This window comes from Corythoichthys intestinalis, chromosome 6 (genome assembly GCF_030265065.1).
Source record: "Corythoichthys intestinalis isolate RoL2023-P3 chromosome 6, ASM3026506v1, whole genome shotgun sequence".
Classification (NCBI taxonomy): domain Eukaryota; kingdom Metazoa; phylum Chordata; class Actinopteri; order Syngnathiformes; family Syngnathidae; genus Corythoichthys; species Corythoichthys intestinalis.
This window is the reverse complement of record NC_080400.1, coordinates 49,741,161-49,762,703: the sequence shown is the minus strand read 5'-3', so window position 1 is coordinate 49,762,703 and position 21,543 is coordinate 49,741,161. Positions and strand designations below refer to the sequence as shown.

Here is a 21,543-nt window from a genome sequence, read left to right as displayed (position 1 = left end):
GTACTTGGTCAAGTTACGGAAAATAAACGCTAACTGTACGGTTTCTCTTCTTTTAACCAAGAATTGAGACCGTTTTTACGTCCATATCTTAGAGAATTCGGGGATTTAAGCATTTTCCGCAAGAATTTTTGCCAGAAAAGCTCTTTTTACACCAGGGGCAGCTAACCTCATTCGCTAACAGTATGTAGTGTATAATGATAATAAAGGGATGTTCTATTCTGTAATAAGTTGTGATTATATGTAGAATTTATTAATGATCTATTTACATATTATTTATGATTGATTGATTCGGCATGTTTTCAAGTATTAAGTTTCTGATGTTAAATTGAGTGATTTATTACCAGTTGAAAACTTGCAGTAAATAAAAAAAATTTAAGTTGCTATTTCAGTCAAAAACTTCTATGTTAAATATTGCTATTGATCCCCGAAAATATAGGTGATTATCTCTGCATTTGGTTATTTTTGTGCATCTAGTGTAAAATATGAGACTTTTATAGCCATTTTAAGTCGTGTTATACTTATATAGAAAATAATTAATCGGGATTTTGTAAGGGAACGACTTTGAATTTTTTGATTCCGCTGCTCATGGAGACTCATATATGGCTAAGGATAGGTACCCGTTTTGGTTTTAGGTCAGTAGCAGCTTTGGTTTTGTAAATATTTGAATTTAAAGCTTTTTGAAAATAGACCCTCTACGAATCGGCCCCGTGTCATGTCAATAGGTTATGAAGTCTATGTGTATAGCAAGTAGTGAATATCCATCCTTTTAAATTTTTTCTACTTTAGTAGCCAGATGGAGTTTTATCCATCTATGAAATCCCCAAAGTTTTTCTTAAGTCTGACAAAGCTTCTGGCTTTCTCAGCGTTGGTGTAGCAGCCGAGAGCCATGTCATGGCAAAATTTGGATGTCCATTGTTCTATAGTGGCACTAAGTCTATTCTTGACAGCAACTCTACATGTACCTGAAATGAACTATTAGAGACTTTGAATGCACTCTTCGTGGCAACATCATCATGATGTGGCGTTTTGTGAAGGAAAATGTAATGAAAATGTGATTTATTATTATTATTATTATTTTTTTTTTACAAAATTATGAAGCTGGTTTGTCAAAAAAAAAATCTATGAATAAGCCGTGGGGTACAAACAGAGAAAAAGGTAGCGGCTTAGTCTAAAAATACAGTAGGTAACCAAGCCACAGGTAATGTGTCTAATGTTTTATATTGTTTTTCCAAGGTGGATGGTGGTTTGGAGTGTCTTTTTGAGATCTCCAGTATTGTGTCAGAATCCGATGTCTCCTCTTTTGAGATCCAGCACAGTGGGCTGGTGAAACAGCTCCTGCTTTATCTGACCTCCCACACAGACAGGGACTTGCTTAGTCGGGACCTGCGACTAAAACGGTTCCTCCATGTCTTTATTGGCTGCCCGGTGAGAATAGTAAACTTGTATTATGAACGATCACTACATTGTTTTTAATCCTTTGCACAATTTATGAGGAACCTGATTTAGAGGTAATCTTCTATTTTTCTGCATTTTGGTTAACAGGTTCCAGGAACAGAGCCAGTAAGTTGTCTGGACCCAACAGAAAATGGGCCTTTCTTGGCACTGGTTCACAAAATGAACAGTTGTCTGAGTCAAATGGAACAGTTCCCTGTCAAAGTGCACGATTTTCCCAGTGGGAACGGCAATGGGAGCAGGTCAGCTGGTTCTTTTTTTTTTTTTTTTTTTTTTTTTAAACATCACTTAATTTAATCTCTAAACGTTTAATCGAATTAATATGCTTCTTCAGAGGCTCACAGGCACTTAAGTTCTTCAACACACATCAGCTCAAGTGTCAACTGCAAAGGCATCCAGACTGCACTAATGTTAAACAGTGGAAAGGTGGCCCTGTAAAAATAGACCCTCTGGCTCTGGTGCAAGCCATTGAGAGATACCTAGTTGTTAGAGGTACGTTATAAACTTGGCTGCACGTTTTTGTTTGAAACCTGTCCAGTTTAGCGGCATTGTCGTTCAAAATGGTGGATTTTAACAACTCTTGCTGTTGGCTGGATTAGCATCTGATTTGTCCGTTCTCTCTAGGGTCTTCTTGTTAAATTGAGTTGTAACTGTTTTCGGTGCATCCATCTGTACAGGGTATGGTCGAATCAGAGAAGAAGATGAAGACAGTGATGATGATGGTTCGGACGATGAAATAGATGAGTCACTGGTATGTGACTACTTTTTTCTTTTTTTGTAATTGCTAAAACAGTTGTTTTAAATTTGTCCCTAACATAATCTTATTGGTCATGTAGGCTGCCCAGTTCCTGAATTCAGGCAGTGTACGTCATAGGCTTCAGTTCTACATTGGTGAGCACTTGCTACCATATAACATGACGGTTTACCAGGCTGTGCGACAGTACAGTCTTCAGGCAGAAGAAGAAAGGGAGTCAACAGATGATGAGGCAAATCCGCTCGGGCGAGCAGGCATCTGGACCAAAACGCACACAATATGGTAGGTTTTTCCCCACATATTTAGCTTGGCCTAGAGGTCATCTTCAGTTAAAATACTGTATAAATGTCCAGTGTTTTGTAGAGTTCTCCTAAGCCAGTATTTCTCAAATACCGGGGTACCCCCCCAGGGGGGTGCAGAGCAATGCTGCGGGTGGTGCATGTGACCTCGGGAACATACTGTTTTGCCGTACTAGAATAAATTGTAATTGCACATCTACTCAGTAGGTGGCAGTGTCGCTCTAATTTTTAGGGTGCACAGTTTTTTTTTTTAACCAAACGAGCACACAGCAAAGAGCATTCGAGATATGAAGAGCTCAGACGAGGAAATATGACGAAGCGTATGTAGCGTTTGGCTTTGACATTTAATACAGTGGGAGACGAGGATGAACCAGTCTGTTTACTACAGGGGTATCCAGCTCCAGTCCCCCGAATCATTATCAGAGTCCTGCAGAGCTTTCAAGTGTTTTAAAGGAGGGAGACATGGAAAACAAGCTGGATAGGGGCTCTCAAGGATCGGAGTTGGATAACCCTGGTTTACTGTGTCTAAAAATGTTTGCGGCGGACAGCAGCCAAATCAATTAAGACACCACTTAAAGACATTAGACCCCAATCATATTGATAACACGCTTGATTTTATTTCAGCGGAGACGTGCCAAATATTGCCAACAATCGTCACGCTTTGTCAATCTTACATCAGTCAACTAGTGAGCACTGTTAGCATCATACAAGATGGCATACCAAGTTGCTCAGTGCAAAATAACCCTACATCAGGGTTCACTAAATCCGGACCTCAGTGCCATTTTTCCTGTCGTGTTTTCCATGTCTCCCTCCTCCAACACACCTAAATCAAAATAATCCGGATCATTATAAGGCTTCTGGAGAGGTTGCTGATAACATAATCAATTGATTCAGGTGTGTTAGGGGGGAGAGACGTGGAAAACACGACAGGAAAAGTGGCACCGAGGTCCGGATTTAGAGAACCCTGCCCTACACCATAGCAGAGGAGCTGATACTGTCTGCAGCATAAATTAAAAACCCTCAATCCAATGACAGTCTGTAACAGTCACCTCCTTAAGTGGTGTTCCTCCGGACATCCACCACGCGGTGGCGCTGCTTTATTGATCTTGAATAGGTTCTTCTTCTGCATTTTTGGGGGGAAATTTATTTGGTAGAATCCAGCACCAAGAACAGACATGTAATCTGGAAAGGCAGTTTTTAAAATAAAATAGAGAACAACAGGCTGAATAGGTGTACGGTATGCTATCATTACATGATGGCATGTAAGATCGGCCTAACAAAATTCACCCTGACCCGACCGGCCCGCGGGTATTAAAGCCTGACCGGCCCGAGCCTGATCAATTAACTTGATTTGCTTGCCCGAGCCTGAAAAAACCCGAAATTTTTTGTTTTATTTGTAGGCATGAGCCCCCCAAAAAAGGAAATTTTATCTTTTATTTGTGAGGACTCAGGAAAAGGAGCAAATGCGAGGATACGATGCGTGGTTGCGTTTTGTGTGATCATGTTTGTGATGATGAGGTGCATATATGCATAATAACAAATTAAAGCCTGTCTTTTGTAACCAATTCTTTTAATTGAACAAGACTGTAAGATGGATATTCAATAAAAATGTATATGTTTTATATTTGTGTGTCCTAACAGGCGGATAGTGGATTTGACATTTAATCTCCTCGAGTTGGCAGAAATGTTTAAATCAATGTTTAAATAGTCTACATATTTTTATGATCATTATAAATGCATTTACACAACGAAATAACGCTGGAAAAGTTTGTTAAATATATTTCTCATATGAGACCAAAGCACCACATTCGTTTACATTCAGCGAAGCCGACACAATTTTCCGTATAGCACCTTCAACAATCAATTTGAATCCTTTCCATATCCCACTCCTACCGCAGTTGTTTGCTTTTCATGTCTTTAGTTTTTCACTCCTATATTTGCTCCATATCGAAAAGGACTGCTCGCGGAGGGTGCCGCAGGGCGCCGGGAGGGGGAGATTGAAATGAGAGCCACTACGTTCAGGTGCGCGATTGAAAAGAGAGCCACTGCATTCACGTGCGCAGGCATGCACAGCGCCTTCTCTGTTTTATCGAAATTATTTTATTTAGCATCCAGACATCGTTTTAGTATAAATATATGAATATATATTTATTTTTAAAAAGTTGGCGAAAGAAAAGTCGGCCCGACCCGACCGTGAATAATCACACATAAGTCGCTCCAGAGTATAAGAAACACCCTCTGCCAAACTATGGGGGGGAGAAAAAAACAACAAAAACTGCGACTTATAATCCGAAAAATACGGTACCTTGAATGTATTAGGTAGGATGCGACTTTTTTTTCTTCAGGCAAATTGATGTTAATAAAGTTGTACTTTATTGTAAGTTGATCGATATTATTTTCTTTAATATTAAAAAGGACAATGTCATGCAGAGGTGTACATATAATAATAATTTTTATAGACAAATACTATTACAGTGGTGGCAGAGAGTTGGGGGCGGGGAGCCTGAAACATTTACGTCTTTCTCGGGGCGTACCAGAAAATTATTGAGAGGCATTGTCTCAAACCAAGACGTTTTCATTCAGGTCATTTGAGGGCTGTTTGGAGGCCACCCATGTTTCGTTTCTCCAGTAGAGATTCAAAAAGAATCAATATGCAATTGGCCCCTTTAAATATATTTCTCATGACTGAATGCATCTGGGTTCAAGGTTTGATAAGCTCATGTGCCAATTTTGGTTTCCAATTAACCAGTGATAATAAGTTTTCAAATCAACACAATGACAAGGGTGCCCACATTTTTGCACCCGTGTAGATTGTTTTTGATGCATATTGCACAGCTTTTGTTAGTGCAATAAGGCTAGTTTCAGTTGGTTTGTTTCTCAATCACATTTTTTGATAAATCAAAATGAAGTTGCTGATCTAAACATCCAATGTTTTGTAAATGAAAATAATAAATTATCAGGGGCTGGCAAAACTTTTTCATGCTACTGTTTATGGTCAGTTTTTAGCAATGGTCAATGCAGTCTTTAATTCTTGTACTTTTGACTTCCACTCAACTTTCAAATGAACTTTTCCAGTCCCATGGACGATGATAGACATCGAATTATGTGGCTCTTTTCATCCTTCTGCGAATTTGACTGTTACTTGTAGATGTCCAATCCATTTGAAGTGAGATGGCGAATAAACATTTGTTCATTCCCTGCTAACCCTCCAAGCTAAAATGGATTTGACGTCTATCGATGTCAAAGACCTTACATTAGTTAGAGCCCCAGTTCAATGAAATGTCCAAATTAATGTTCACTGTTTTTTTCATTTGTTCATTCGCTGCTAACCCTCGAAGCTAAAATGGATTGGATGTCTATCCCTGTCAAAGACAGTCCATGAGTTAGAGCCCCAGTTCAATGAATCGTCCAAATTAATGTTCTTTTTTTTTTTCCAGGTATAAGCCTGTGAGAGAGGATGAGGACGGCAGTAAAGATACTGTGGGGGGCAAGAGGGGCAGAGCCCAGACAGCGCCCACAAAAACCTCCCCTCGCAATGCCAAGAAACAGGATGAACTGTGGCATGGTAAGAATCTCCAATGCCTAAACACACACACACACACACAAAGGTTCACAGGCAATTCATAAATTCGTCATTATTTCCAGATGGCGTGTGTCCCTGTGTCATCAATCCCTTAGAGACATACCTCACTTCAGACCCTCCAGAGACCATAACCTTTGATGACCCCTCCTTGGATGTCAACCTGCTGCTGAGGGTCCTGCACTCAATTAGTAGATACTGGTTCTACTTGCATGATGTAAGTCCCCGGGAATTATCAGGAGCTTTTGTCTTAGGTTTTTCCCACTTTTCATTATTAAAGAATAAAAAGTCCTTGTATATGGATGGAGATTGAGGCTATAGAGTCTGGAACAAGACATATTTCAGTTTATAGCTGTTCATAAGTGGCTTTAATATGTCGATGGCATGATTTTGGCATTATGTAGACAGGAACTTTAGAAACTATTTGAAGAAACATTCCTCAATATCCCCTTCGAATGACCGCTTACTTAAAATGATTTGATTCTGATAACAGCATTGGGAGTAATGCCGACATGGCCGCATTCACTGTACTCAGTACTTGCGAGTTCAGAGGGGCAGGCACATATCCAATCCCTATAGGTCCACTGCGCCACAGCAAGAGCTGGTACTTGTGACGCATGCGCTATATAGCACACCAGATCTTGTGCCTGTAGGCCTAGCAAACAATTAGCTGTACAGCAGCAGTGGCAACAACATGTCAGCTGTTTGGCGGTGTTTTACAATCGACGCTCCCACCAGTAAAATGATGGAATGAAGATTTGTCAGAAGGAAATTTCAAGAGTTGGCACAAATGTTGCCAAATTTAATACCACCAACTTAATAAAGCACCTGAGTAGAGATCAACCGACATGGGTTTTTCAGGACCTGTACCAATTATTAGTAGTTAGAGGGGCAGAGAACTGATTTTTGGAGCCAATATTAATTTGCAGTAAAAGTATAAATATTTGGGGTGAACATTTTGAATAATGCAAACATTGAACTTCATTGAAATGCCTAAAGCAGGGGTCATGAATTAAAAATCCTCTGGGTCCGAAAGTAAAAAATTACAACAATCTTGGGTCCGGAAATATTTTTAATGCTTCTTTTTTTCCCGAAAATACAATCAAAAGTACAAAAGTAATAAATAATATTTAATAATAATTAATTAGTAATAAATAATAAAGAGATCATATTGAGCCCTTAATTCCGCTATTTTTTGAGAACGGATGGCAGAGTTCATAGGGAAACTTGCGAAAAAGCTGTGTGCTTCGTCTCATAGTGCCTTTTCAAATTGCTGCTTTTTACAAGTGCTACCGTTGTTCGGCCATTCCTTACTATGCGGCGAAACATCTACACAACGCTCAGCGCGCTTGCGCAAACATCCGAACGCATGCGCACATCGGTCAGAAGCGGCGAGTACTCACTATTTTTGTTTTTATTTAGTTTTTTAGAACCTTTTCATTGCCTCAGAAATACTTTTTGCATGTATTGCCTCTCATACTTTTAACCATTGTGGTTTTTTGTGTTAGCTTTGAAGCAGTTGACCACATAGTCACGTAGCATATTTAAACCGTCCTTATTAGGTATAACTGCATTTAAGTATTTTCTTAAGGCATTTTTAGTACGTTCTGCCTGTATGCACGCACGGTAGTACTTTGGGTGTCAAATTCAACTAATGTAGGACGTTTCGCCGATATAGCAGATTTTGGCAGAACACCGTCTCTGAACAGATGAGGCATAGCGGTCTTGTGCTGCTGCCAGGTAAAATGAACAAAAATGTGTCTACTCCTTAAACACTGTTTTCTGCATCAATCTTGCGTAGTATTTGCCGTACGTTTTCACCTCTTCCTCCAACTTCATTCGGCTCAGTTTTTGGCTGTCACTCCGCGGAGTCTGGAAAGCGACTGTGAGACATACTGTTCTAAAAATAACTTTCAAATGCTTCACTCCCATTGGCTGGCTCCGCACGTCACCGCTAAGGTTTTTGTTTGTTGCCCACCTCCGCTCTGCAAACCCGCAGAAGAAAATGCTTTTTTTTGTTGCAACGTGTTTTAGTATGGACAGCTTGAGATCCGGTCCAGACAGTTTGGGGGTCCGGAACCGGACCGAGGTCCGCGGTTCCGTGACCTCTGGCCTAAAGCATGTTGATCGAATCACACAAATGGAAAATAATAGCTAATAATAGGGGATGGTGTGGTTCAGTGGTAGAGTAGTCGTTCCCCAACCCAGAGGTTGTGAGTTCGATTCCCTGCCCTGATGACCTCGTCTACGTATCCTTGAGCAAGATACTAAACCCCACGCTGCTCCTGGTGCTGCGTCACCAGTAGGTAGATGAGGATATAGTGTGAAGCGCTTTGAGGGCCTAAAAAGGTGGAAAGGGGCAATACAAGTGTAAATCCAATTACCATTTAACCAATCAGAGGACGGGGTGAATACTAGTGCAGGAGAGGGAGTAATGGCTGCATCTGAGCCGAAATAAGCCACTTTTAAATGGATTTTTTTTCATAGTGGCTGGTTGGATTAAAAAAAAAAGTAGATACCGATACACATCAAATTTCCAAATATCGGCGGCGATAATTAGCCCGGCCTATAATCTGTCTCTCTCAGCACCTGAGGAGTTTCCCCAAGGAGAAAAAAACGGCCGCAACAACAAACTCTTAAAAATCGCGTTGCATCGAAGGGAAAAACTACCCAGAAACGGCCCAAAAGCGACAAGTATAACAGACAAAATATTGGAATTTAATTATAGTCCTTGATGACCAACCTTTGTCTGTTGTTGAGAATGCCGGATTTTGCCACTCAATGCAACACCTGGAGCCAAGGTATTGCTTGCTAGTTCATAAATATATCTCTGAAACTGCAGTACCAAAACTATATGATAAGGTTAGTAATTTTGGACTGTTTTTGTCATAAAGATAACATTAATGACAGACTGTAATGTGATCATTACTTTGTCTACAACTTTGCACAGTCTACAAGATAACTTTAATTATAGTTGGACTGTAATATGATCAATACGTCTACAACTTTGAACAGTTTACTACTGTTCCACCAGAAGTAGCTGAATAGGTAAATTTATCATTTACTGTGTGGATTTTACTTAGATTTTTTAAAAGTTGTTTTGGACTGTCCTTATGTAAAGAGATTTAAGTTCCTGTTTGCATATATTTTCTTTTAATAAAGAAAGTAATAAAGTGTTCAGTCTTTTGCTGTTGCATTTAAATGCTTTTTTTTTTTTTTTTTTTAATAGCCGGGCTGTTTGTTGTTTCATTTAAATAAATCCAAAATGCAGCTGAAATGCACTGAGCCAAATCAGAAAAGGATAGGATGTCATTTCAGCATACTGGTATCGGATCAGTACTTGGTATAGGCCAATACTCACAGCACAAGTGTCGGAATCGGTCTCGGGATGAAAAAATGGGATTGAAACATCTCCACTTCGTACCGCGTTCTAACAAAATATATCTCAACACAAACACATTTCATTAAACTTTTTTTGCAGAATGCTGTGTGTAAAGAAATCATCCCCACCAGTGAGTTCATCAACAGTAAGCTGACTGCCAAAGCCAACCGTCAGCTCCAAGACCCCCTCGTTATTATGACGGGGAACATACCAACTTGGCTCATTGAGCTCGGAAAGACTTGGTAAATTTTTCGCGTTTTCTCCATGTTATCATTTTGATTTGTGTTGGATGTTTTTCTTCACGTTGTTTTCCCTCTGCAGCCCTTTCTTCTTCCCCTTTGATACACGGCAGATGTTGTTCTATGTAACTGCTTTTGATCGGGACCGAGCCATGCAGCGCCTACTGGACACAAACCCTGAGATTAACCAATCAGATTCTCAGGACAGTAGAGTTGCACCACGTCTTGACAGAAAAAAGGTATTTCATTTAATGTTGTCAATTTCTGTAAAACATTATGAATTTTTAGCACACCTTTCCCACAACTGTGAACATTCTTGTCTCTTTAAAATGTCATGTTGTGTCCCAATCTTTCAGAGGACGATAAACCGAGATGAACTGCTCAAACAGGCAGAGTCTGTGATGCAGGACCTTGGTAGTTCTCGTGCAATGTTGGAGATTCAGTATGAGAATGAGGTACTTGAATCTTATGATGCTACAATGGACTTTTGAAATTCAATCCATGTCGTTAGCCAAAAGGTTGACACTTTTATGATAGGAGTTTGTTTCAGGTGCCACGTAACGTGAATCTTTACTTAAAAGGTTCAATTATCGATGGTCTGTACAGCTACAAGCCTGGCGATAACTTGGCTTGTGTTGTGCTGCGAGATGGCTTGATTTGAAATTACAGGTGCACTGATTGATCGGGGCCAAATTCAAAAATTTTGGATGATCATTAATCATCTAAAAATATTGCAGATCATGTCTACTGGTTACCGCTAGAGACAGTTTGCCAAATTAGCTCACTAGCATTTGGCCAAAGACATTCTGGGTCATTAGGTAAAAAAGTATGAAAATGCCCAACAAGTGCATTTTTATGCTCATATTAATGTTAACAATTGTAATGTCTGCGATAAGGCTGCAACAACTAATTGATAAAAATTTGATTAATAAATTAGCTGCCAGCGAATTTCATAATCAATTTTTACCAAGCGCTACGGGCAGACCTTTTTGGGTCTATGTGCCCAATGTTAGGCTGCGCGACCAGTAAAGCAAGTGAGACTTCACTGCAAGTGCTACTCAGGTTGGGTTGCTGAATCAAAAACTTTACAAAGTGTTGATTCTGTTGTGTAGTTAGCTTCACCGTGGCTCTGTCAGAGGTGAGTAAATGAAGCCAATTGTATTATTTGTAATCTTTGTTAATGAGACGTTACCACTTAGCACTGCGCACTAAGCTAGTTAGCGATTATGCTAATTAGTGTCTTAAGTGTCAGTTTGTATTGTTTTGGAGAAGCATATTAGCACTGGAGTTTTTGTTATAAAGTAAAGTCTCATTTCTTTTTATAAATAAACCACATTCATATAACAGCTTAGTCTCCTTTCAACAATATGACAGTGCCTTGAAATTGGATTTGGATTGTATTCATGTACAACTGTCTGATAAAGAAAACTGATTCATTACAGTCTTCTTGCTACTTATTCGATTTTGTTTAGTTCGTTTAAAAAAAAAAAAAAAAAAGTCATTGACACAATTTATATCTGCGCTTTGCCCACAGGAACAAAAATGTCAATCGACAGCCCTTTTTCTTATTTGAATAAATGGTACTTTTGTCTGATTTGTGCACTGGGAAATTATTTGTTTTAAACTCAGAACGTTTATTAAAAACTTAAAACACTACAGTTGTAGACTACAGTCAAGTTAGGAAGCTGTAATAAAATATTTTTTGAAGGAAATGCTTGTTCATTTTGTATTTGTTACTCACAACATGCCTTAAACTTCGTTAAATTTTGAGGGTAACTGAAAAAAGTGATGTTTATCCGTTTAATTTGTCGTCCAATTAATCGATTATAAAAATAATCGTTAGTTGCAGCCCTATTTTGTGACGCTTTGCGATGTTAACGTGGGAAGGTGTAAAATTTGTACTGGCGTTCCAGTTACTGTGTGGTAATTGTTTTACGGCCACTAGATGGCCTTATTACTCTTTCCTTTATAAGTGAATTTAGTCAATCGGTACCATGTAGGCCATAGGCATATTTAGCAAGTATAGCGATAACTGACCATATCTTTTCATGCTACGTCATGACATTTTTGTTAAAAAAAAAAAAATTTATACAACGTACCATTCACAGACGCAGAATGTTGTATATTGGCACTGTGGTAAAGAGAACACTCTATACTTGTTTTTTGAGCCTAACCATCTACAACTTTTGCATTGCATTATCAAAATAGTGTAAACATGACTACTAACTTGACTTGTCCTCCAGGTGGGCACAGGTCTCGGTCCCACACTAGAGTTCTACGCTCTAGTTTCTCAGGAGCTCCAGCGGGCTGACCTTGGGTTGTGGAGGGGCGAAGAGATTACACTAACAAATCCAAAAGGTACCTTAGTCTTTTTCTTTTAATGTATTGTTTTACATAAACTGCCATTCACTATCACCTTAGTGATGTCGCTGCTCATAATGCAAAATTTGCTTTTACTCTCTGTTGCTATAGGAAATCAAGAGGGTACAAAGTACATGTTTAGTACAAGAGGACTCTTTGCGGTTCCATTTGGCAGGACGACAAAACCAGCGCACATAGCCAAAATCAAAATGAAGTTCCGCTTTTTGGGGAAGCTAATGGCCAAAGCCATCATGGATTTCAGACTGGTAGGAAATTAACTGTTCTGTTACTTTTAAAACGGTAACACACTGATTGGCTCGAATTTTACAAAATTGACTAAATTAACCACAACTTCTAAAATAGGAAAAGAAAGGTATTTGACTTATGTGGCACCGGTTTACGTTTTCAAAGATAGCATAGCAGATACGCATGTGCTTACATGTATTTTTACCTGCCAGCACTTAATCTACCTCCACCTAGCCTCTTTCCCCTTGAGAGCAAAAGTTTTAACATCCTGGCTGGCTTTATAATCTGGTATGGAGATTGGACGGCTTCCATTCTTTGGTGTGCCGGAATAGACAACCTCACACTCTTTTGTTGGGACATTAGTGTCTCCATCTATCATCAATGGTATGTAGAGGACAGAGGCGATTTTTATCTCCAGTATCACCGAACAAAGGCTAGTTCATGCTTTCCACATAGCATGTCTGCAGACCGCAAGGCACTTGAGTCACTTTGTGGCATGCTAAAGGGTCCACTTTGTTTGCACACAATTCTTAACCATCAAGTTTGCTTAATAATTTCGATAAATTTTATTATAAAATTATGAAGACTGTTAGATGCTTTGAGAACTTTAGATCTTCCAGTGCCAATAACATTCACGGGGATGTTTGAAACATTCTTGAGAACTTGTGTTACTGTAGAAACCTGAGGCTCTGATGAATATGTGGAGGAATAGCAAAACAATGAAAGAATAGCACTGAATTAAACTTATCATATCACCAAAAGAGTAGTCATACAGAGGTCAAAAGGTTGCCTTGACACTCGCAAGAGATCAGCACCTGCAAGAACAAATGCCTCCAATGTATCCCTTTTATATAAAAGATTACGAATTCATTCGTCACCATTATTTAGCCTCAGAAAAGATGCAATTACTTGATTAATTACAAAACTTCTAATTTATTGTTTTCAATTGAGTGCTACACTTATTAAAGAACTTAACCTTGTTGACATGTACGTTTGCTGTGTTATAAAACTTTTCCCTCAAGTAAATGTATCCTTGTATCGTGACTACCAGCTGGACCTGCCGCTAGGCTTGCCGTTTTATAAGTGGATGTTGCGGCATGAGATGTCTATAAACTCCCATGATCTGGTCAACATTGATCCTGATGTTGCAAAATCCATCCTGCACTTGGAAGATATCATTCGCCAGAAGAAGAGACTTGAACAGGATCGCGCGCAGGTAAACTTTTATTTTTTTTAAAGAATGAATCAGTTATTTGTTATTATTCATGAAGAAGCTTTAACACTTGGAAATCTTAGTCTTGTCTCTTTTTATTTACAATTAGCAATATGGCCCGGCGTTGCCAGGCATACTACTTGTGCTGCATTGTAGGGGGCCATGGTTTGTTAAATTGACATATAAGAAACCTCGAAATCAGGGCTTGCCTATGATTTTTTTTAATGTATGCAGGATGGATTTATTGAGCACTATGGCTCAGCGTTGCACGGGCGAAAAAGTGAAGATTGACATTTTCTCTGCTGAATTCTTTTTGAATTTTCCACATTAAATGGAGACCTACAGAGATCAAACATCTAAGAATACTCCCAGACACATATAATACAACTTTGTAAAATCTCGTCATAATGTGCCAGCTGATTCGGTGTCGATAAAACAGGAACACACAGCCAGACACACAGACAAACTTGCCTTTACAGAGATGAAGCTATCCAGCCAAAACGAATTCCTTTTAATATTCAGGAAAAGTGTACATCTTTTTGAAATCCAGCGTGTTATTGTAGAGTACTTAAAGCCACATAAAGTACAACTGTGTAAAATTTTGTCAAAATCCGCCCAACCGTTTTGGGGTCTATAGGGAACGAACACACAGGCACACACAGTTACATTTATATATACAGTGGGGCAAATAAGTATTTAGTCAACCACTAATTGTGCAAGTTCTGCCACTTGAAAATATTAGAGAGGCCTGTAATTGTCAACATGGGCAAACCTCAACCATGAGAGACAGAATGTGGAGAAAAAAAAAAAAAAAAAAAAAAACAGAAAATCACATTGTTTGATTTTTGAAGAATTTATTTGCAAATCATGGTGGAAAATAAGTATTTGGTCAATACCAAAAGTTCATCTCAGTACTTTGTTATGTACCCTTTGTTGGCAATAACGGAGGCCAAACGTTTTCTGTAACTCTTCACAAGCGTTTCACACACTGTTGCTGGTATTTTAGCCCATCCCTCCATGCAGATCTCCTCAAGAGCAGTGATGTTTTGGTGCTATCGTTGAGCAGCACTGACGTTCAACTCCCTCCACAGATTTTCTATGGGGTTGCGATCTGGAGACTGGCTAGCCCACTTCAGGACCTTGAAATGCTTCTTATGAAACCACTCCTGTGTTGCCCTGCCTGTGTGTTTGGGATCATTGTCATGTTGAAAGACACAGCCACGTCTCATCTTCAATGCTCTTGCTGATGGAAGATTTTCACTCGGAATCTCTCGATACATGGCCCCATTCATTCTTCCTTTACACAGATCAGTCGTCCTGATCCCTTTGCAGAAAAACTGCCCCAAAGTATGATGCTTTCACCCCCATGCTTCACAGTGGGTATGGTGTTCTTCGGATGCAATCCAGTATTATTTCTCCTCCAAACACGAGAACCTGTGTTTCTACCAAAAAGTTCTATTTTGGTGTCATCTGACCATAACACATTCTCCCAGTCCTCTTCTGGATCATCCAAATGCTCTCTAGCGAACAGCAGACGGGCCTGGACGTGTACTGGCTTCAGCAGGGGGACACATCTGGCAGTGCAGGATTTGAGTCCCTGGCGGCGCTTTGTGTTACTGATAGTAGCCTTTGTTACTGTGGTCCCAGCTCTCTGTAGGTCATTCACTAGGTCCACCCGTGTGGTTCTGGGATTTTTGCTCACCGTTCTTATCATTTTGACGCCACGGGGTGAGATCTTGGATGGAGCCCCAGATCAAGGGAGATTATCAGTGGTCTTGTATGTCTTCCATTTTCTAATAATTGCTCCCACAGTTGATGTCTTTACACCAAATGAAGGGTTACAGAAAACGTTTGGCCTCCGTTATTGCCAACAAAGGATACATAACAAAGTATTGAGATGAACTTTTGGTATTGACCAAATACTTATTTTCCACCATGATTTGCAAATAAATTCTTTAAAAATCAAACAATTTGATTTTCTGTTTTTTTTCTCCACATTGTCTCTCATGGTTGAGGTTTACCCATGTTGCCAATTACAGGCCTCTCTAATCTTTTCAAGTTGGAGAACTTGCACAGTTGGTGGTTGACTAAATACTTATTTGCCCCACTGTAAGTATAGATTTCACACCCTTTCGATATTTGTCCTTCACACGGGCACTGGTTTTTCCAAGTATTCTCTTTTCAGTAACTGTCATGCATTTATTTGTAGTCAAGGGAGACGTTAAAGCAGGCGCTGGAGAGCCTGAATATGAACGGCTGCTCAGTAGAGGACTTGGGTTTGGACTTCACACTCCCAGGATTCCCCAATATTGAGCTGAAAAAGGGTGGAAAAGACTTGTCCGTCACCATCTACAACCTTGAGGAGTATCTCAGGGTATGGCATCACTATTTCTCCTTTTGTTTTGTTTTTTCCCCCCCAGTGGATGAACAAGAACATTTTGTCACCTATTAAAACCTGCTTTTTGTTTCTGCTAGTTGGTGGTATACTGGACTCTTAATGAAGGAGTGTCAAGACAGTTTGAATCCTTTAGGGAAGGCTTTGAGTCAGTCTTTCCTCTACAACACCTGCAGTATTTCTATCCAGAAGAGGTAAGATCCTCGGCTCGAGACCGTTCTTGGTCTGGTTTTTGTCTCGGCTCCCATACAGTATATGTTTTGGTCTTGTTCTCGGACTGGCCAGCGATGCAAATTCGAGTTTTTCTGTCCAGACCCATCAACACCTCCTCTTCATTGTGATTTTAACTCTTCCAGTGCCATTGATGATGTTAGAAGTCCTATTAATTTAAATTAGCATGTCATTAGCAGACGTCCAATCCATTGTAACTGGGAGGGTCCCAGTTCAAATGGATTGGACGTCTTATCGCTTTCAATGGCAGCCAATGAGTGAAGGATAAACACCCCCTCTTACTAACAATTCACCAACTCTATAACTACACACAACGTCACGTCCCGGTGAGTCTTGGTGTCAGACAGTGTGGTCTCGAGCACCACACTCATCATTTGGATACTGCCATGTGATTAAAACCCAAGATGTAAACTGAAAGCCTCTTTACAAGTCAGCATCTTTTCCGTCTAAGCTCGATCTATGCTTGTCTCGCCGTAGCTTGACCAGTTGCTATGCGGCAGTAAATCGGAGACGTGGGACGTCAAGACTCTGATGGAGTGCTGTCGGCCGGATCATGGCTACACACACGACAGGTGAACTTGCTCACTGATTGCATCTAGTATGAAATTATAAATTTGACTTATTAGTTGATCTCATCTCCAAACAGCCGGGCCGTGCGGTTCCTTTTCGAAGTGTTGAGCAGCTTTGATGCTGAGCAACAAAGACTTTTCCTGCAGTTTGTCACGGGAAGCCCAAGACTGCCTGTTGGAGGTGAGTCAGTGCACACGCATTCACTCACACACGTGTCTTCTTTGGGCTTTGGCGTCCCAAAAAATGCAAGTACTTTGTCAGTGTCGCTCACCAGATTGCACTGTTCCACATAGGGTTCCGCAGCCTGAACCCCCCTCTGACGATTGTGAGGAAAACTTTCGAGTCAACGGAGAACCCAGATGAGTTCTTACCTTCAGTTATGACCTGCGTCAACTACCTGAAGCTGCCCGACTACTCCAACATTGAGATCATGCGAGAGAAACTGTTAATGGCAGCTCGTGAGGGCCAACAGTCGTTCCATCTTTCCTGATCTCTCCACATCTCACGTTCAGATGCCTTCTTCAGCGACTGAAATCAAGACTTCCTGTCTGTTTTTTGTTTTTGTTTTTTTTTTTGTAATCACATCAAGGCTTCATGTTCAGCCTTCTTGTTAGAGAAGCTTGCAGAAAAACTTTAAATATATATTTGCTGCCCTGACTCTCCCCAGAAAAAATATTTAAAAGAATTAAAAAAAAAAAAATAGAACTGTTCCACAGATGTTAAATCATAAAAAGAGAGTTAAACCTATATCAGTAGTTGATGAAAACATCTGGGTGATATTTTAAATTGCATTGCTGTGTGATATTTAAAAAAAAAAATAAAATAAAAAAAATAAGGGATGTCTCCTCTCCAAAGTGGACAATGAGGGGTGGGGAGGGTCCATCAAGCAAGCTAGGTTTACTTTAGCTCCAAAGATCATTTGTACAGACAAATTTGCAGACTTTGCTCATTCTATACATTTGATAGAATAGCTCATTGTTCTTGTCATCTTGCTCCATCTGTCTGTCTGCGTTCTTATTTTGTTTCCACCCCAGTCCCGCTGTTTTCCACCCGTTTCTGTGCGCGCGTGTTGACTCTTGGTTCGCTTTCCCCTCCCATTCGTCCTCGCTTAAATTGCAGTTGGTTGAATGTGTGTAGTGATGAACGCATACTACCATTCCCCCCTCCTCTTCATTTACTTAAGTTGGATTACGTTCTGGCCTCCACCTTTATAGAGAGCTTCAGTTCAGCTGAAAAGTTGTTACCAATGTGTTGATCTGGTTCTGGTCTTTTGCTCTTTATTTGGCTAGTTGGCGTCTTTCTGTTGGGCCCGATCAGATTCATAGGGTTATCTCGAGCAACCCTCAACACAATGTAGCTGGGCACAGAATTTTGACTGGTCTCATTTTATTGTTTCATGGCCAGATAGCATTTCAAGTTCACTTATGGAGTTAAATTTATAAGCGGTTTAGCACCCTGTTTGAGGTGAGAATCTGCTTTTTTTTTTTTTTTTTTTTTTAATTTTCTATATCGTGTTTATTTCTGGCTGTAGTTTTTTTTTTTTTTTTTCTTGCACTGCTGGCTTGGAAAAAAAACTGGTGTGCACCTACAGTCCGTGGCCAGGGGGATGGCGCCACTGTCTGCTTTCCTGGCCCAATCGTTCATGTGCTGGTTTCTAAGATCTGCAATAATTTACTGCATCAGGTTCATGTTTTTACCTGAACATAAATAAAGTAACTGTTTGACTCATGTTTGGTGAGTGCTTTTTGTTCTGGTCCTCTGCCAACGCAGTGGTATTTTAGTCCGGTTTATCCAATAATTTTGGCGCATCAATAATTTGCTTTCATCATCCGCAATAAAGACCATATATCTTTACGAATAATGGGTATCCGCAATCTGCTGTGTGATAAATTCAATTTGGGAAATCGATCAGCTTAACAATGTTGATGATCATTAATCCCACAGTCTAGTCAGCCTAGGCCAAAAACGTTGGATTTTTGCAGTGTTTATAGACCAAAAGACTGGTCATTTTAGCACTTTCAATATTGTTAGAATTTTTGTATTATACAGTGAGGAGCAGAAGTATTTGCACCCCTTGTAATTTTGCAAGTTCACCCAACTTAGAAAATAGGTAGAGGTCTGAAATTATAATCATAGATGCATTTCCACTTATAGAGACATAATCTAAAAAAATTCTCGAATGATTTTTCAATAATTTGTAATTTACTGGGGTTCATATGTATTTGTACCCCTGAGCAAATCAGTGCTAATACAGTATTTAGTGCAGAAGCCTTTGTTTGACGTTAGAGAGGTCAGAACCTTTCCGTAGTTCCTCACCAGGTTTTCACATAGGGATTTTGGCCCATTCCTCCACACAAATTGAGACCTTTCAGGTTTCGGGGCTGTTTTTGAGAAAAACATAGGTTCAGGTCCAAAGATTTTCTATTGGATTGAGGTCCTGTGGCTGGCTAGGCCACCTTGATAAGCTTTTATATGCAGCCACTCCTTGGTCAGCTTGGATCATTCACTTCGGATCATTGTCATGTTGGAAGAACCAGCCACGACTCATCTTCAAATCTCTGACTAGGCACTATTCATCCTCTGCTTTATACAATACAGTTGTCCTGTTCCCTTTGCCGAAACGCATGAGGATTCCACCCCCATACTTCACAGTGGGGATGGTGTTGTTGGGATTGTACTCGTACTTTTTTCTCTACACCCGATGAGTAAAGTTTGCAAAAACACTTCTTTGGTCTCATCTGACCACATGACTTTCTCCCATGACCCCTCTGCATCATTCAGATGGTCCCTGGCAAACTTCAGACGGGCGTTCACATGTACTGGCTTCAACATGGGAACCTTCTGAGCAATGCATGATTTTAAACCATTGCACCGTAGTGTTATACTGACAGTAGCCTTTGAAACTGCATCTAGCTGTCTTCAGGTCATTGACCAGCTCCGGCCGTGTAGTTCTAGGCAGAGCCCTCACTTTTCTCATCATGAGTAATGCCCCACAAGGAAAGATTTTACATGGAGCCCCAGTTCGAGGTAGATTATCAATCATGTTCAGCCTTTTCCAGCTTTGTGGAGCTCAATTTTTTTCTCTCTGGCGTCTTTCGAAAGCTCCCTGGTCTTGCCCATGGTAGCAGCTTGATTATGACCGACTCTGGCGTGCAGAGGTGAGGATAATGAGCTCAAACCGGCGGTGGTTACTCGTGGGGTAAAGTCACATGCGGAGTTTGGGGGGGGGGGGGGGGGGGGGCAGGCCCTCTTGGTGGCCAAAAAGTGTCATTGCATGTTATTGATATATGATTATATGATTTTGAAATTGAGTTTCCCGGAAAAATATTGTCTATAAAAGTTGTAAACCAATAAAACAACAAAATTGAATGAAATGAACAAAAACATTTTTTATAATGGGTCAAAATTTTTCAAACAGATCATGTGACTAGCACTTTAGACGGTCATTTGCTTTGCATAGCCAAAACCACTGAAGGACCAAAGAGGCAAGACATAATTTTTTCAAACCTAATACTTCAAAAGTGAAAACAACTACTGAGCATGAACCAAGGATTGAAAATGTGGCTCATGAAATGCCAGATAGCACCACCAAATTGGTAAGCGGAGTTTCAATTTGCCCCACTAAAGACGCTAATTGTACAACAGAACCACCACCGGTGTCTTGCCAATGTAGTTACCCCCGTCAAAAATTGTATCGCCTGGCCGCGGGAGCGCGCACACACACACACACACACACACACACACAGATACACATTAGTTTTGAGTTATGTCGACAAACAATTTCAGCGAGAAAAGATTCATTATTCGTTTATTAAACAGGAGAAATTCCATACAGGACTTGATTTACAGTAATAAAAGTTATTGGGGGTGGCGTGGCTCTGTGGTAGAGTAGGTGTCCCCCAACCCAGGGGCTGTGGGTTCAATTCTCCGCCCTGATGAACTCACCTAAGTGTCCTTGAGCAAGATACTGAACCCCACGTTGTTCCTGGTGCTGTGTCACCAGTAGGTGGATGGCGAGATAGTGTAAAGCGCTTTGAGTGCCTTGGAAGGTGGAAAAGCGCTATAAAAGTATAACACCATTGGTTTTCCTACAAGTAAAACAATACCATTTTTTTTTTACATTCAGTATGTATGTTAGGTTATACGAAAGAAACCTTTTTTTTTTTTTTTTTTTTTGATGGATGGGTGGGCCATGTTTTAAAACCTCATAGATAACCACATCAACAAAACATGGAAATCAAGCAAATCAGTGCAGCACATTGGCTCCGCCCAGGGGATACAATTTTGGACGGTGGTACCTACATCGGCAGGACACCGTCGGGCGTACCATATACAACGGATGACAATCTTGACGAAAAGTATAGCTCTCCTAAGCATCCTGATTTAGAATTCCTCTCAAGAATGATGGGAAACAAAAAACGCTCATTTTCAAGTTACTATTATAAATATTGTTGTAAGTTAATTTTATTGCTGACACGATTTCGGGGTGATCAACATGTTGTGCCCCCCCCCCCCCCCGCCCCAAAAATCAAACTCCGCCTATAGGTAAAGGTAGACTTTTTTTAAAGGTAGACTGACGACTCTTTGAGTGTCATAAATATTGCTGATTCTCGGGGGTACAAATACTTATGAACCCCAGTAAATCACAAATTATTTTTAAAAAATCATACAACGTGATTTCTGGATTTTTTTTCTATGATTGAAATGTCAGACCTCTACCTGTTTAAGTAGGTGAACTTGAAAAATCACAAGGGGTGCAAATACCTCTGCTCCTCACTGTATATGAATACATTTATGATTATTAATAAAATGATGAAACCA

General features: G+C 40.1%; 1 protein-coding gene across 5 annotated transcripts in view; it reads left to right on the top strand.

The window, feature by feature from the left end:
* trip12 (thyroid hormone receptor interactor 12) overlaps positions 1-17,747 on the top strand; it is an 84,852-nt gene extending 67,105 nt beyond the window's left edge. For all 5 annotated transcript variants that reach the window (XM_057839450.1, XM_057839446.1, XM_057839445.1 and 2 more), the window contains exons 25-42: positions 1,234-1,425; positions 1,543-1,694; positions 1,787-1,944; positions 2,130-2,203; positions 2,289-2,488; positions 5,943-6,070; positions 6,151-6,302; positions 9,567-9,709; positions 9,789-9,945; positions 10,063-10,161; positions 11,950-12,064; positions 12,179-12,333; positions 13,365-13,529; positions 15,736-15,900; positions 16,002-16,115; positions 16,630-16,724; positions 16,799-16,902; positions 17,016-17,747. In XM_057839450.1, the coding sequence (XP_057695433.1) occupies positions 1,234-1,425; positions 1,543-1,694; positions 1,787-1,944; positions 2,130-2,203; positions 2,289-2,488; positions 5,943-6,070; positions 6,151-6,302; positions 9,567-9,709; positions 9,789-9,945; positions 10,063-10,161; positions 11,950-12,064; positions 12,179-12,333; positions 13,365-13,529; positions 15,736-15,900; positions 16,002-16,115; positions 16,630-16,724; positions 16,799-16,902; positions 17,016-17,212 (2,565 nt within the window). In that variant the 3' untranslated portion in view covers positions 17,213-17,747. The remainder of the gene's footprint in view (positions 1-1,233; positions 1,426-1,542; positions 1,695-1,786; positions 1,945-2,129; positions 2,204-2,288; positions 2,489-5,942; positions 6,071-6,150; positions 6,303-9,566; positions 9,710-9,788; positions 9,946-10,062; positions 10,162-11,949; positions 12,065-12,178; positions 12,334-13,364; positions 13,530-15,735; positions 15,901-16,001; positions 16,116-16,629; positions 16,725-16,798; positions 16,903-17,015) is intronic.
* Positions 17,748-21,543: the final 3,796 nt, after the last annotated feature.